The 17,563-nt window shown below is 41.9% G+C and overlaps 1 protein-coding gene across 1 annotated transcript in view; it reads right to left on the reverse strand.

The window, feature by feature from the left end:
* The window catches only part of Tspan13 (tetraspanin 13), a 26,231-nt gene extending 12,261 nt beyond the window's left edge, over nucleotides 1–13,970 (reverse strand). The window contains exon 1 of the mRNA XM_028768897.1: nucleotides 13,721–13,970. Within this exon, the coding sequence (XP_028624730.1) occupies nucleotides 13,721–13,783 (63 nt within the window). The 5' untranslated portion in view covers nucleotides 13,784–13,970. The remainder of the gene's footprint in view (nucleotides 1–13,720) is intronic.
* Between the last annotated feature and the right edge of the window lie 3,593 nt (nucleotides 13,971–17,563).

Here is a 17,563-nt window from a genome sequence, read left to right on the forward strand (position 1 = left end):
ATGGCATGCTACAAGCACTGAAGGCAGAGGAAGAGGTTCGATGCCAAGGAACGCAAGGATCAGATGCTGGGAAACAATCTCCACTTCCCTAGCAAGTGCAGCCGAGACCTGCTCCAGACTTCTGACTTCTGGTGCAGAGTACAACCTGTTGTTTTAGGCCATTACTCTTGTAGCACTTTGTTCAAAACAGGAAACACTTGGTGCTTTTCAAAGTTTGTCTGGTTAGAATAACGGGAACAGACTGAACATCGGATTACAGACTCATTAGTATCCAAGCATCTTTGAGGACAGACCTTACTTAGCTTACCACAAGTGGCTCTTAAGTTCCGTGAATTATTCCTGCTGGGCATGATGGCCACTTAGGAGGCTGAGGCAGGAGGATTTCCAAGAGTTCAAGACAAAACTGGACTAAGTATCAAGTACCCAGCTAACAGGCAGACATACATTATAAAACTCCACCTTTGAAAAACAAGAAAGGCGTGGGAGATGGAGAGATGGCTCACTCGTTCAGAGCAATTGCTGTTCTTCCAGAGGACCCAGGTTTGATTCTCTGGTATCCGCATGGCAGATCACAACCATCCGTAACTCCAGTCCCAGGAGATCTCCAATGCTCACTTGTGACCTCTAGGGGAACCTAGCATATATATGTATGTGGTATACAGACACACATGCAGGAAACATTTGAAAATTTAATTAATTAACTAAAACATTTTTAGAGGTGAGGGTGGGTATGGGAGTTGGCTCAGCAGTTAAAAGCTCTTCCCCGAGTTTAATCCCTAGGCTCCCCAGGGGGTCATGTTGAAGGGAGAAAACAAGTCTCAAAAGTCCTCCTAGCACACTCACATATTATAAACATATGCCGATTAAGTGATTAACTAATTAAAATCAAGCAACACTTCTTCTTGCTCAAATACATTTTAAACTAATGAAAAGGGTTTTAGCACACTCAGAGAAACTACAGGAAATCCCACAGCCTCTCCCCACACCCCCAAAACAAGAAGAACTGAAAGCCTTCACTGTCCTGGCTGGTGGAGTACAGCTGACTGAGGTAGGGGGCTGATTTGAGCAGAGTTTGAAAGAGACTCTGGTTTTAGCCCAAGCAGAACTAGGAAGTAGAACTGAGAGCCACACACAGCTGGGAACTCCAGGAAGCTCTTTTCTCATGGTAAAGTACTGTGGAAAGATTTCTGTGTATTCTCAGAAGCCATCTGAGAAAAAGAGACAGCAAGCCTTCTAGACCCGGAATCAGCACACACCCGGGAATCTGCATGCCGAACAATTCAGATAAAAGCTGACTACCAGCTGTAATGTAATGTAAGGGGTGAGGAAAAAGACCTCAGAGAAGCAAACTAAAATAACTCAGGAGAGATACAGAAGTCCCAACCCCCAAACCAGTCCCAGGTTTTAAAATGACAAGCTTAACTGTTAACAATCAAAATTCTCAAAACACCTAGAAAGAGGAAATCTACAAGAAAGACAAAACAGTACCAGGGCTTCCAAGAACCAGTTGCAACAGAGCGAGACATTTAAATTATCTAAAGAAGGGCATGGTGGTGCACGCCCTTAATTCCAGCATTCTTAGAAGCAGGGGCAGGCAGACAAGAGCTCTGTAGCCTGGTGTACACTGTGAGTTCCAGGACAGCCCTAAAATAAAAATTATCTAAAGGGATTAGAAAATAAATAAAAACAAATTGGAGAGTCATATTTTATAGACATAGACTTGATAAGGAGCCACATACAACAAAGCAAAAGAAAAGAGAGGATGGGGGTAGGGGGTGGGTGGGAGGGGTGGAGGTGGCATAATGAGTAAAGGCAGCCCAGCTGACAACCTGGTTTCAGTACCTAGGAGCCACACAGTGAAAGGAAAGACCAAAGAGCCATGAGTTGTCCTCTGACCTCCCATAAGGGCACAAATGCCCATACCCCAATACATAAATGTAATTTTAAATTTTAATTTAAAAATAGAGATCAGGAAGAGACAGGCTAAAGCAAGAGCACAGCTGTAGTGGTACACACTTACAATCCCAGGACTTCAGATGTAGAAGCAGAAGGATCAGGAGTTTTAAAGGCCATCCTCAACTAAAGAAAACACAAAATTATTGAACTAATAGACTTGTCTGTACTCCAGGAGGTTCTGGCAGACAAGCAACAGGGACAAACAATTTGTTTTCCCAAAGAAGAAAAAAAAATAGCACCCTCTAAACACATTAATTTTGAAGAATAAAGTAAATCTCACAAAAGTTGTCTGATAAAGGACACCCAAGAAAACCCAGAGCAAACAGTCATACTTTTGCTATCCTATGGAGCCAGCCTTCACCTGAACCCCCCACCCCCAAGTCCTGAGCTGTTTAGGTCTTTGGGGCTTTACGTCTCAGTGAATAGAACCTTCCTTATGAAAAAGGTCCCATTCACTTTGCAACCTTCAACAGAAACTACCTTACACTTATGACAAATCTGAACAAATCTGGACAATTCAGCTGCTAAGTTCACGGGACTCTACCATGTTATCTTCTGTGTGCATGGGGCGCCTGCCTAGTAAACTATGAAATGTTACTAGCACTTTCTTATATGGGCAAAAACTCTACCTTCCACTTTGCTTTCCCCTATAATCAGACCACTCTCCCTCATCCAGCCTCAGCTCTTACTGCCTCCAAGCCCAGTATTTCAGTGAAAATATTTTCGTTAATCTTTCAAATAGTTTCTGTTGATCCATCTACGAGTCATCAAGTACCATCCACATTCCTTCCTATACTTGGCTTCCACGGAGGAAAGCTTGCAAACAAGAGATGTACACTGGAACGCCATTGGCAATAGCTTCCTGACTGTCCACGCACACAGAGCAAAAAGCGCTTCTTCCCAGGTGCATCGGACAGCTCCACAGCCGTGCTTGCCCAGCGTGTTCGATTAAGGCCCTGAGTTAGATTGCCAGCACAAAGATAAACAAACAAATGAACACCTCTAGGTCCAACACACCAGACCAGTCTGAAATGTGAGCTGAGACACCACCCGAGGCCCCTTCCATGCACACACCAGCACAAACACACAAATATACATCATTATTTGTAAAGGATATTCCCAGAAAGAATGTAGATTCGATCCTTGAATGCAAAACAAATTCTGCACCTATTTACTGCAAAACAGTGAAATGGCATGAACATGAACTTAATTGAACTAATCAACTTATCTGATTAAAACCCAAAAATAGGGACTGGAGAGACTGCTGAGCAGTTAAGAGCATCTGCTGTTCTTGCAGAGGACCCAGGTTTGCTTTCTACATTAAGAGCTCACACCATCTGTAACCCTAGTTCAAAGGGCTCAATGCGCTCATTTGGACTTCAAAAGCAGATGTGCATATACACATGCAAGCAAAGCACTCATACATGTAAAGTAGAAATAAATAAAGCTTTAAAAAAAAAAAAGGTTGAAGAGATGGCTCAGCATTTAAGAATCAATACTGCTCTTACAGAGGATCCATGTTCAGTTTCCAGCACCCATATTAGCAGCTCACAACAAGCCGAGGGATCTAATGCCTGCTTCTGGCTTACACAGGCTCTATGTGAATGTGCACAAATACAAACTCAGACACTTACACAAACATATAATTAAAAATAAATCTTTTGTTGTTGTTGTTTTGTTTGTTTGTTTTTTGAGACAGGGTTTCTCTGTATAGCCCCAGGGCTGTCCTAGAACTCACTCTGTAGACCAGGCTGGCCTCGAACTCAGAAATCCACCCGCCTCTGCCTCCCAAGTGCTGGGATTAAAGGTGTGCCCCAACATTGCCTAGCAAAAGTAAATCTTTAAAAAAAAAATAGAAAAACAAAACCCCCAAATAAATTAAAATCTTTTCATTTAAATGATCTGAAAACAATGTATATGCTTGTATATGCCTGGTATTTGTAACATAATTGAAACCTACCAAATAATCACAATTAGTGTTTCAATTATATCTAAATATATTTAAGCATAATTTAATGCCTAGTAATATAGATACATACCTAAAGATATTTAGTGTACCTATAAGATAAGATTATCACATTTAACTTTTACTTTTACTAATAAGGAGATTTTTCAGTAATGAAACAACTTATTTCTCGGCAGTGATAATCAAATGTTACCATTGGTTTACCATTTTAAGGATAATGAAATTATATGTTCCAAGTTAGTAATCTAAAAATTACAGATTCAAATGAAATTAATTCTAGCTGCATAATTAAAAAGTCTAAGCCTGTCACTATGCCTTGGTAGACAAAGCAACTGCAAAGATTCTTTTGTTGAAGAATAATAACAGTTTTCCTATGAAAGCAATTGTAATAGAAAATAAATTTAGACCTATGACAAATAGTTTCCTTCCTCTGGGAGGCAGAATGATGATAAAAGCAGATTATAGCCCTGTTAACTCCTTGAGAGGTGTGTTTTTATGAGCAGGAAGCACCAGCCTTTCCTGTTTTCTCTTTAAAACAAAGAGAACTTGATATATGAAAAGAGCTTTAAGAGGGAATTTAAAAGGCTGTGATGGAAAAGGCACACAACAGCAAGATTATGCAAGCATCCAAATTGAGCATAGCTTCCCCTGGGTAAATCCCCAGAGGACTGAGCCGTGACACAGCCACTGCACCATGAAAGGACATAGATGTTATCAGCTAAGGCTCTGGATAGCACAGGCCACAGAACAGCACCACAGTGCAGGTTTAGAGACCTGAAAACAGTGCTTTTGAAGGCATCAGGTTAGATGTGGTTCTGAAGGTCAGCTCTCGATGACGGATTAGAAGGGCCCTGAGCTGCACACTGCTCTTGTGCCATGTGAGACCTCTCTCCATATGATGATACAGTGAAGCGTCAGCCCCTTGATTCGAACTTTTCACCCTACAGGAACTGTGAGGAGTACCTTTTATCCCGTCTGTTATATTCTACTAAGGCAACATAAAATGGACTAAGATACATAGTAACAAAAGTAACACATAGTTACTTATCTATTGTTATAATGAGACACTAGGACCAAGGTAACTTATCTAAGGAGGGCTTTCATTGTCAGAGGGTGAACCCATGAACAATGATGGGAAGCATGACAGCGAACAGGCAGGCATGGCACTAGAGTAGCAGCGAGAGCTTACATCCTCATTAGCAAGTAGGAGGCAGAGAGAACGTGTGTGATAACTGAGAATAGTCAGGGCTTTTGGAACCTCAATGCTCACACTCCCCCAGTGACACACCTCCTCCAACAAAGCCACACCCCCTAATCCTTACCAAGCCGTTCCACCAGCTGGGGACCAGATGTTCAAATATAGGGAGCCATTTTCATTCAAACCACCATAAACACTAATATAATTAAGCCTTTTGAAGCCAGGCCAACTAGCTCATTCCCATGCTGGCATCCTTCCTACTTTGCTTTAAGTCTGTATTTCTCTGGTCTTCAGATCCAAGATGTGAATCGTCTGGAGGTAAGTGATTAACTACCACTCCCCAGCCACAGCCATCTCTGGGGTCACTGGCAGAACAGCCCAGGCTGACTTCTGCATTCAGTAACCAATACTGGGTACCGCATTGGTGGGATAGAGGAAGGATGGCTGCCTCTCAATAACAAATGCTAGGTTTGCACTGGACATTCAGCAAAGAAAAGAAAGCAGACACAGTCCTTACTGACATTACTAGTTTTGATAAAAATAGGCTGGGGAGAGAGAACAGCTTTTTTCAAACCAATCATTAGAGGCTGGGGATGGAGCATGATGGATACTGTAGCTGTCTACCAAATACCAAGCCCAAGGTTCAGTCCCCAACCCTGAATAACCCAGGGGTGGTGGTGAGTGCCTGCACTCAACAGCTAACTTACTCTTAGTCCCTTTATCAGCGCCACTTGACACACAGGCTCAATCCCATCTCTTGGACACTATATTGCATTCAGTTTCTCCAACAACAAACTCTATTGTCAAGGTCTTCTCCTGCTTAAACAGATATTCCTTGTTGGCTCCTTTGCAGAATCCACCTGGTTACCGAGACCTTGCAATGTCATTGCTTTGGTCAGTGGATCATTGACCTTCTCGAGCTACTTTCACTGACTTACTCATTCATCCAATCACAACTCTGTTAACATGCTCGATGCTCATGGTATCCTAATGGTAGGTACTCTCCCCTGAAGCTCAATGCTGCTAATCTCAAAGGCTAGCTAACAACACTGAGGATCTCTTGATATCACACCTAATACTGAACCTTCTCTGGTCCTGTTAATGGCAATTTCATCTCTCCAAGGGACTGGGCCACAACCATGAGTCGTCGCCATTTACTGATTTCTCCATCACCCCATTTTCAATCCATTAGAAATTGTCATGGTACCACTCTCAACACAGGCCCAGAATGTGTCTGTTTCTTTGACTATGGCTAATAGCATTCTATCCCAAGCTTCTGTTACAGCAGTAACTTTGTAAGTCCCCCAGTGCTTCTGCAGGTACATCTTTATGTCACTCTGAGGAGATTACTACTTTGGAAACAAAAGGGCATGAGAAAAGAAAATCCCTCTCACTCTCTTGATTTCTGTTGCACGATGGCTGACAGCCAGGAATTTTGACATCACTAACCAGAATACTACAGGAGAAGTGTACTCCCCTTTCTCAGAAACTTCACAAACTAGATTGTTACAATGACTAATGACCTATGCCCGAAGTCCTTGTGATCTAAGAAAGGATATCTCCAACAAGCAGCAGCAGCAGGGGGAACCAATAGGAGGAACTGCAACTCCTGCTTCTGTTCCTGCTCCTGCTCCCCTTCCTCCTCCTCCATCTCCTCCTCCTTCTCTTCTTCCTCCTCTCCCTCCTCCTTCTGAGTGCCCCACCCCCATCTCTCCTTCAGAGCTCTCACCCTCTCTGGACTCTGGCTGTCATTTATATCTTCTCCAGAGTCCTCAGAATTAAATTATCTGCAACTAGCAGAAATCACACCCCTGCCAGAGCACACACAAGGCGAACAGTCTGCTGCTGTGGACAATCTGAAGTGGCCCCATATCTCACAACTGGGATTAAAACAAAAACATGTTTACATAACATAGCTGAGTTTTTAAGGCAACCAAACCTCTCACTGCAGGCATCCGATGGTCTCTGCCTCATGAATGCTGGGATTGCAGGCATATGCTACAACTGTCCAGCAGCCATTAGTTTCTTATGCGTAAAAGACTATTGTTTTCACTATGGATATGAACTCTTTTTTTCCTGGAACATGGTGACTTCATTGTAGCCTGTATGTGTCAAAATCCCAATGGCTTGAAAATCTTTGATTACAACACACAGGTTTATAATTCAAAAGTTTCAAATAATTTACCTTTCATACTTGAAGCTGTAGGGACTTATTTCTAGTTCTGTGGTACATGTTAAGTATTTGTTACACACTAAATTATTTTATCTTTGCCACAATTCCATAAGGGAAGAATAAAATATTATCAATTTGCAAATGAAAAGACTGTAGATAAAAAAAAAAATGCTGCTTGGTTTAGGGGTGGAGTTGGAAAAGACGAGTTCCTGAATAAATCCAGGGATATTTTTCTATCAGGTAAAGAACTATTTTTTTCATTCTATTATAAAATATATCCCAATTTTATTTTTTAATTACATCTATCCATTTATCCCTTCACTGTGTGGGGTAGGTGGAGTACACACATGCCACAGTGTACATGTAACAGTTAGAGGATAACTTGCAAGAATCAGGACTTCCACCATGAGGGTCCAAAGACTGAGCTCGGGACCTCAGGCTCCTCTTGACACAACACTCCTAGTTTAGACATGTTAGAACAGACATCACTTATGTCTTAGGATGATAGCGATCCGGGCAATTTTTAATGTTTCAGGAGAACTCTTCCTAGCACAAGCAAAGATACAGAGCATCGAGTGATTCTCAGGCTGTGGGTCACAAGCCTTTGGGGGAGGGGTCCATCAACTCTTTCACAGGGGTCACCTAAGACCACGGGAAAACACAGATATCATATTGCTATTCAGAACAGTCACAAAATTACAGGTAGGAAGTAGCAACAAAAATAATTGTATGGTTTGGGATCATCACATCATGAGGCATTGTATTAAAGGTTCGCAGCATTAGGAAGGTTGAGAATCACTGATGTAGAAGAAAAAACTGTAGAATGGGCAACTTACCAAGAAAAGAAGAAAGCATGCTTAGCTAGGCATGGTAAGAAATGCCTGCAGTCCTAGTATAGGAAGATGGCAGCAGAAAGATAGCAAGTTCAAGGCCAACTAGAGCTAAACAGTGAAGACTCTCAAGAAACAGAAAAAGAGAAAAACCTGGGAAGATTTTGAGATAAGTGAACATATATACACACACAAAACTATAACTTCTGAAATTTCTGATTTTAACTTTGTAAGTTATGTTCTGAAGTTAAAACATATATATGTGTGTGTGTGTATATATATATTAAACTGCTTATATTATAAATCAAATCATATTTATAGTTTAAATTAAAAAAATGGCTATTAACAAACTATATCATTGAGGCTGGGGAGATGGCTCAGCAGCTAAGAGCACTGATTTCTTCCAGAAATCCTGAGTTAAAAAGTTCAATTCCCAGCAATCACATGGCAGCTCAAAACTATCTGTAATGGGATCCAATGCTGTCTTCTGGTGTGTCTGAAGATAGCTACAGTGTGTGTGTGTGTGTGTGTGTGTGTGTGTGTGTGTGTGTGTGTATGTGTGTACACATGTGTGTGTATGTGTATATATGTACACATATACATATATGTATATATGTGTATGTGTGTGTGTGTGTTTAAAACATCTTTAAAAAATACCATCCCAATAGATATAAAATGGACATGCAATTCTCTTTTATTTGGAGCTGAGAGTAAGACATGGTCTCCCTATATAGCTAAAGTTGTCCTCTTATTTGCAGCCATCCTCCTGCCTCAGCCTCCCAAATGCTAATTGAAATGATGAACCATCACCCAGAAGCTGGCAGTGCAATCTTCTTTTAATGTTTATTAATTTATGTATCTGTGTGTATGGGGGATACACATCACAACCTATCTATAAAGGTGAGAGGAGAATTTGGAGGAGTCCATTTTCTTCTTCCACCAGGACAGCTCAGGGGAGCTAATTCCAGATGTTATGTGCTCCTGTCAGCACCACAGGGCAACTCTGACAGGCCAGAGTACAGGAAGAACACTTTTGGTCATATTTTTCTATTTGATTTTATTTTACAAAATCACCTATCCAAATACTCATTTTTTTAGGTTATATTCTCTTTTGCAGTTAATCACAGAAAATGTATTAAAAACATTCAAAATGCAGGGCTAGGAATATAATTCAGTGAGGAACCACATGTTCAACAAGGGTAAAGACCCTGGCAATAGTTGCTGGTACCAGAACGAAAAAGTAAATTTTCAAAATGTTAACATATTTTAACACATTTACTTTGTTTCTTATAATTTCCCATAAACAACTGTATAGGTTTTTTAACATATTTTAATATTTATGAAAATATTTTGACTTAAAACATTTTCCGAGGCTGGGGAGATGAGTTAGTAGTTGCGGGCTATGGGTGCTCTTGCAGAGTAGGTTCAATTCCCAGTATCCAACATGGTGACTCAGAACCATCTGGAACTGCAGTTCCAAGGGACCCCATTTCTCTTCTAGCACTAAGTACGTATGGTACACAGATATGTTTGTGTATATACACTCATACATGTAAATAAACATATTAATGAAAAAATATAACATACTATAGTGCATGGTGGTAGAATTTTGTCATCCTGGCACTTAGGAAATGGAGTCAGTGATTTTGAATATAAGAAGCATTAGAGTGACGACAATTTTTGAGATTGCTTGTAAATGAAGCACCAGGAACTTTAGAAACAAAGGATTCTGAAATTTCAGTTTTCAGTGAAAATCTGAATGGCTGACATCATAGTTAAATATCAGAAACCTTCCCTAGTTCTTCCTATGAAACTTGGAGACAGTTTTAAAATGCTACCAATTTGAATTTGAGATATATGATAATTCTGTTTTATAACTGAAAGTAAAACTTATCCTTTTACCCTTGAAATTTCTGAATTCTGTAGAATAGGAACTTATATATTTGATTAACCATTTTATTTTATTTATTTATTTTTATTTTTTGTTGTTGTTGTTGGGTTTTTTGTTTTTGTTTTTGGAGACAGGGTTTCTCTGTGTAGCTCTGGCTGTCCTGGAACTCACTCTGTAGACCAGGCTGGCCTTGAACTCAGAAATCCGCCTGCCTCTGCCTCCCAAGTGCTGGGATTAAAGGCGTGCACCACCACAGCCCAGCGATTAACCATTTTAATAAACTGTTAGATAACTGAAAGAAAACAGAAGCCAAGGCAGGAAGATGTCAAGTTTTAAGGGCAGCCTGGGCTACATAGTGAAGTTTAAGGCCAGGCTAGGCAAGACTCTGTCTCAAAATAAATAAATAATAATTTAATGATAAATAAATAAATAAATAAATAAATAAATAAATAAATAATTTCCCAAACTAAATTTAATTTATATTTGTGTCCAAAGATATGAAAGAGACAGCCGGGCAGTGGTGGCACACATCTTTAATCCCAGCACTTGGGAGGCAGAGGCAGGCAGATTTCTGAGGCCAGCCTTGTCTACAGAGTGAGTTCCAGGACAGCCAGGATAGAGAAACTCTGTCTCAAACAACAACAACAACAACAATAACAAAAAAAAAGTCTTTAAAAATATATGTATATGAAAGAGACTCGCAAACTATCTCTTCAAACTTCCTCAATTCAAACATTCCCTTCTTTATTCCTAACTCAGAAAGATTTTACTCAGTCCTAAATTTAAGGTGCCTAAGCCCTTACACATCGTTTAATATCCCCAACTAGATCCTTCACACAGGGCAAAAAAAATAGCTTCTGTATGTATTTATTCCCCACGGATTTCAGTGGCGTATAAGACACACAAAATACAGTCCTCAAGACCGTATGCAGTAAGTGAGAAACAGCCTCATCAAAACACACTTACTTTAGAGTCCAGTTTGGTTTGCTACTGCATTTCCAGTCCGAGACTAATGTCATCACAAACCAACACTGTTGACTAAAGAAACTCGTCATCTTTAAATACAGGAAGTTCTGAAGCAAGCGGCTCTTTCCCTTACAACACATCGATTACACTTCCCCTTTTCATCTACATGTACAGATTGTTTACATACAGTACATTAACCCAAGGTTATGTCAGTACTGGGCTCCCTCAGTTAAAAGATGTGTGGCAGAAAAGAAAAATCCACCATTAACCATTATATATGTCACTGAATTCCCAAGACAAATTTGGGGATGTTCCTCCCGACTTGTTTCAGGAACCCGCTTTCTATTTCTAGACTGGTCATACTGAGAAATCTCTGGTTCGGTAGATCCGCTTGAAGATGCACACAGCATGGTTGATAGAGCCCCAGGTTCCTCCGGAAATGTTTCAAAGCAACAGTAATGAAGTCTAACATAGGCATGCATGGGCCTTTCCACCAGCGATCCTGCTTCTAACATTTAAAGAAATGACCTCAGGTTTAACCCTGAAGCATTGAGCAGAACTTAGTTACCTACAAAAGATCTTTTTATTCCCGTCCAAAAAAAAAAAATACCACCTAATCCTCAAATACAACTCTGCTAGCAATCACACCTTTTTTTTTTCCTATCTTAAAATGGAGGGAGAGACAAGGAAGACACAGACGTTTATGTTTAACTAGATGTTAAAAATCTAGTTTACACTTACCTTCCGTCCCTCCTGCCCCTCCATTCACTATATCATAACCTACCTGCAATGTTTAGGAGGAGATATTTAGATAATAACTTACTGTCCCTTTGTCTAAAACAGTCTAGGACTTTAAAAGGTTAGCCCATACTATATTTACAGTCCCATGAATTTCCAATTAATTAAGTTTTACTGCATACCTGATAAAAAATCAATAAAACACACTTTGGAGGTCTATAGTTTAGGACAGATATTAAATAATCTTAACATATCCCTTTAGGGTCAACTTTTCTTTCTCCTGGCTTTCATAACATGCTGTAATTACAGACAGAAATATTGTATCCTGAGAGCATTATTACTTGATTTGAAAAAAATTGTTCTTTTTTTTTTAATGTATATATTGCACTTTGATGTCTACAGATAGCCGAAGAAGCACAGAAGCAGCCATTATACACTGTGCTGTGGGTAAGCAGACACTGTAAGATGGAGAATCAGGTAAACAGATGACTGAATCACTGAAGGGGGGAGAGGGACTCAGGAGCAAAATAGAATGTGACGTTCTAAGCAGACCATTCTTGTTAATAAGAGAAAAGAGTTCAAAATCAGCAATATGGTAAGCATGCCTCACACCAGACAGGTGACTCTCAATATGAAACTTGACATGTATCTCCGATTACAAGGAGCTGTTTCACCGTGTGTTCTAGAATTTTTCTGGCAAGTGTATCATTTGTGAGCATGTTGACTGGATTCCTAAAATCCAGAAAAAAACATACGCCATCGATGCCTATTTCTCTCTCGCCTTCAAAGCTTTGCCAGCATGTTCAGACACACACCAGAAAGAAAAAAAAAAGGTAAAATGACCCGTGACCTGGTGTTTCTGCTTGTCAACCACAAGCCGCCTCTCTTGTCTATAGATGTAACCTAAGCTGGCCCAGATGGCCTGGCTCTGCTAGTGCAGGAAAACTGGGTTTGTTTTCAGGGTGGGTGCTGCAAGCACCAGGTGTATTTATAGAAGAGAGCACGTCTCCCCGATGGAATGAGATGACCGAAAGGAAGTTTCTTCCATGCAGTAGAAGCAGCTTGTGGAAAGGTCTAGATTCCACGGTTTGGTTCCAGTCTCACAGACTACCAGGTATGAAAACTTAGTAAAGCCTTTTTTGGTCTTTACCGTTATAAAATTGAGACAACTTCGGTTGCCACGGATAAATAACAAAATGACAAATGAAAAGCCTGGGGTGGTGAAGGTTTTCAATAAACATCACCTCGCCTTCCTGCTGTCCAGCCACAAATATGCCTCAAAGAAAAAAAAAGAAAGAAAACCAAACTGAGCTTTCCACGTTAAAATTGGAAGGCATATGCTGATAAGAAGGGAGAAAAAAAAATAAAAACGACTTGGGTAGAGGACTATATACTGAAAGACTTCTCCTAAAAAGATAAAGGGGGAGGGAGACGGCATGGGAAAAGCATCAAGTTGCGACCTCACTGACAGGAGCATCAACAAAGAGACTTTATGTAAGCACGAAACAAACTTCGGAAGCCGCGGATATCCTGTGAACCTGCTCGACGGCCTCCATTCAAACGACAGCTTTCAGAGCTGAGCCAGAAGCGCGCCATCCACAGGCCGCCTGGTCCATTCCAGCCCCACTATCCGGCAAACCTGTCCCCTAAGCCCGGGCAGCTCTCCAGCCTCCGAACCCGCTCCAGATGGAATGGCCAGCCGAGATCGTGCGGCTAAAGAGATTGAGATGGGAACGTGGGGAGGGATGAGAGAGTGGGGAGGGACAGGAGAGTGGGAAGAGACGCGAAAGTGAAGGACTGCAGAGAGCAGGGCGAGGGGCGAGCTCCACAATGAAGGACGGGCGGAGACTGCGACAAGCAGGCTTAGGGTCCCGGGCGGGGGCTGCGGGCGAAGCTGGGGCGTGGGAAGCCAGCAAGGGGCGCGGGATGAAGCATAGGCGAATACTCAAGCGGGGAGGAGGCCGATGGCCCCCGCAGGTGACACCAGGCGCGGGCTACTCACGGTGTATAGCAGGTTGAGTGCGCACAGGCAGTTCTTGGAGCACGAGAAGCCCCCGCACACCATCGTGGCGCGTAGGCTAGCGGGCGCCTGCGGTTCGAGGCGTCCTCCGCGGGGCTAGGCGAGTGGCTGCTGGATCCTGGCCTCCTGGGCCTGTGGCCGGGGCTGGGCTCGGGGCTCGGGTTCGGGTTCGGGTTCGGGGTTCAGGCTCCGGGCTGCAGTGCCGCGCCCGCAGCGGCTCCCACCCGCTCTGCAACCTGCGGCCGCAGCGGATCCGCCGATCGCGCGCCCCGCCCCGCCGCCCCGGCTCACCCTGCACTCTGATTGGCCACTGCTAGGGAACAAAGGTAGAGATATGCAAATCAATGCGCTCCGCAGGCCTGGATCCGGGAGAGGCGGGGCAGCTCTGCGGAGGAGGAGGAGGGGGCCTAGACCGTCTGGAGGGAGCAGGACCTTTGGCTCACGAGACTGTGGCCTCCGTGTCATCCCCCAACTCCCAGGTGAGCAGCAGAGGGCGGGGCTCCACGCTGGCACTGGAAATGACAGCACGTCTCTCCATTCTTGCCCTGTGGGTGACGTGGCACCATTTTGAATGAGATGATAAAACAAATCGAAGCACCTGGCCTCGTTTGAATGAAAGAAAGACAACAAGAATGAGAGATTTACAGAGAACAAGGACGGAGGCAATCAAAGGAAAAACATTAGTGAAAGACTAAAAAACAGCAAATAAAAACCCGTTTCTCTCATCATCGGTAAGAAATGTAACCTATAATTGTGACAGATTTCAGATCAAGAGGACTTAGTCTACAGGGGTTTTTGAAATACTAATAAACCTTATGAATACATATGTCCAAAAGAAATCAGGAATCTTTATTCTTGTAGTCGGGTCCTGGGCTTTAGCGGTTTATTTTTGCATAAATACGAGCTAAGAAGCCTTTCAATAACACTCTCAGTTAATTTATTATCACGTTACTTGCTGCGTCTTGAATCCTGATTCCTCACCTCTAACTAGAATATTAGAAGTATATCATGCACTTTTTGACAGACTTCCTTGCATAGAATAAAATGTCCTATCAGATGCTATCAGTCCAGCTGATTTGTTTTAAGGCATCCACTACTGTGTTCCAACTGTTAAGCTTGGTAATTTCATAATATTTTCTACCGATAAAAATTCTACCAATAGATTTTATAAAGAGGATTTTAGGGGCCTGGAGAGTTGGCTCAGCTGTTAAGGGGACTTACTGCTCTTGCAGAGGACCCCAGCACCCAAATGACACTCACAATGCCTGTAACTCCAGTCCCCAGGAATCTGATACCTCAGCAGGCATCAGGCATACGCATGGCACACATACATGCAGGCAAAACACTCATAAAATACTAAAATAGATCTTTAAAAAGAGAGATTTTTAAATTTACAGTACATTTTGAGCCTAAAACTTGCCACGGTTAGGTGAATGTATGTGTCAAAAAAAATTGACTTAAACAAGTTAATTAAATACCTTCTTTTCAAATAGTCCAGCCTCTTCATACTTCCTTTAAACCTCACCATACCAACAAAACACTCGTGGATTTTATGTCTTTTTTAATCCTTCTCAATCTTCTATGTATTTCCACAATCATTTTTAAAAATTAGTGTGGGAAATGACCCTCCACTCCAAACTGTACTACTCTACTTTTCTTTTTAAAATCCAGAAGTTTAAGACCTGTGTTTTTCTTCAGAGGCAAGCAGATCTCTGTGAGTTCCAGGTCAGTCAACACTGCATAGGGAGACCCTGTTTTAAACTATATAAATAAAAATAAACTGAACAGTTTACAAAGAAGTAGCAACAAGAAAATCTGAGACTCCAACACAAATATCCTATCCAAATAAAGGATAAACAGTTTTTAGGGTTGAAGTAACTACTTCAGTCTCGAGCTTTTCTTTTCTAAATACGTCATATATTTCAAACATTCCAAAAGATTTGAATGAGCAAGAGAATTGTATTTAGAAGCCAAGCTTGACAGTACATAGCTATAATTTCAACCCTGGGAAAGCAGAGGCAGGAGGGTTATGATTTGGAGACTAGCCTAGATTAAATAACAGAATCTATCTTTTAAAAAAAAAGAAGAAGAAAGAGAAAGAAAGAAAGAAAGAAAGAAAGAGGGGAGGGAGGGGGGGAGGGAGGGAGGGAGGGAGGGAAGAAGACAAACATGGAGATCTTGACTCAGCAGTTAAAACTGCATATGGCCCTTGTAGAGAACAGAATGGGATTCCCAGAAGTCACAACTCCAGGGGATCTCTCATTTATGGCTTCAGTGTACACTTGCATTCAAGTGCACATATATTCACATAACCAGAAATAGCATGAATCAAAAGAAAATCTGAAGCACTACTAAAAGGAAAGACATCCGGTGCTGAGGAGGTGAAGCTAGGCAGCTAGTTTCCTGGGGCCCACTAGCCAGCCAGACTGGCCTATGTAGCAAGCTTTAGGCCACTAAGAGTATGGGCCACACCCTTCAACTGTTTGGGATGTGGTTCTGAGCCGTGGCAAAGACATGAATCTTTCCAGATCTTCCAAGAGTCTACATGCCAAGACTGGGCTAAAGGTGTAAGAGGTTAATTGGAGAGGTAAACCTCCATAAGGGTCCCAGGGAAAAACAGGAGTCTGGGAATGCTAGACCAGCACCACAGAAGTGTACCTATGCAAGGGTGGGGAGAAGAAAGAAAGGGGAAAGGGGAGAAAAGTCAGAAAGAAAGGAAGAAACTGAGTATACACAACTTTAAGATCTGTAAAGGCAGCTATAATTAAATATAGTTTAGTGTCTCCCCAAGACCCCATGGACTGAAAATTAGTCCTCATTGTGAGGTATTAAGATGCAAAGATAATCAGACTTCACCTTTGGGAGGTGATTCAGATTAGATAGCATCTCTGGGGTGAAGCCCCCATGATTATACTTTGATAGCCTTATAAAAAGAGTGAGAAACTTTGGTTGCAGGACATAAAGAACTCAAGATCAGCTAATCAGAAAACTTCTTTTCCTCTAGAGAGCTTAGACAGACCAGAAACTGCTGTGTAGATTGCTAGCAAAGAAAAGCCACCAACCATTTTATCCAGCTGTGATCCCTGTATAACCAACCTGCCAGGCAAGGTGGGCAGTGTGCCCAACTGATATAATAGTAGCAAGACTTCTATAGAAGAAAACAACTGTTTTCCGTTGGATTTGGGCCCTGCTTTCTATAGGAGGGAACATGCATCTAGTGTTATTTATCTGATCAAAAGTAAGGCTGTGGAGATCATGGGCCCTAGAGGAGGGAGATGCATTGCAACTGTAGTTTCCTTAAATGGACATGATGTCAAATTGCCTTCTCAGTGTGTATGTTTACTATAGACTATACTGCTTTAACCTTGGTCAGAGAAGCTGCATTTTACCATGTGTGACAGTGACTGCAAAGACTGATAACTGGTGAAAGACCCAGTGACTGTTGAATACTCAGCCCTAAATAGGAAACATCTATATCACCCACACCTAGGCTCAGGGAATATCACAGAGGAACAGGCAAAAAGAATGTAAAAGCCAAAGGATGGTGGGTTAGTGCTGCAAACCACTGTCATCTGGATGTGTCACTGTTCCACTTATAAACCCACAGCAGTGGCTGTGAGCTGTACAAGTTGGGCCTCATCCACAGTCCAGCATTGGTGGGGGATGGGCTTTTGAGGTAGCACCGCCCCCTCAGGAGCTGTTGGCAGTTAATGATTGCTGGGGGAGGGGAAATCAAAATATTCAAAGGTATATTGACTTGATCTAGTAAAAACCTCCACTACTCATGCTCGTAAGCAAATCTGGATTAAAGCCAGCTGAAACAAA

This window comes from Grammomys surdaster, unplaced genomic scaffold, assembly GCF_004785775.1.
Source record: "Grammomys surdaster isolate TR1022 unplaced genomic scaffold, NIH_TR_1.0 188, whole genome shotgun sequence".
Taxonomy (NCBI): domain Eukaryota; kingdom Metazoa; phylum Chordata; class Mammalia; order Rodentia; family Muridae; genus Grammomys; species Grammomys surdaster.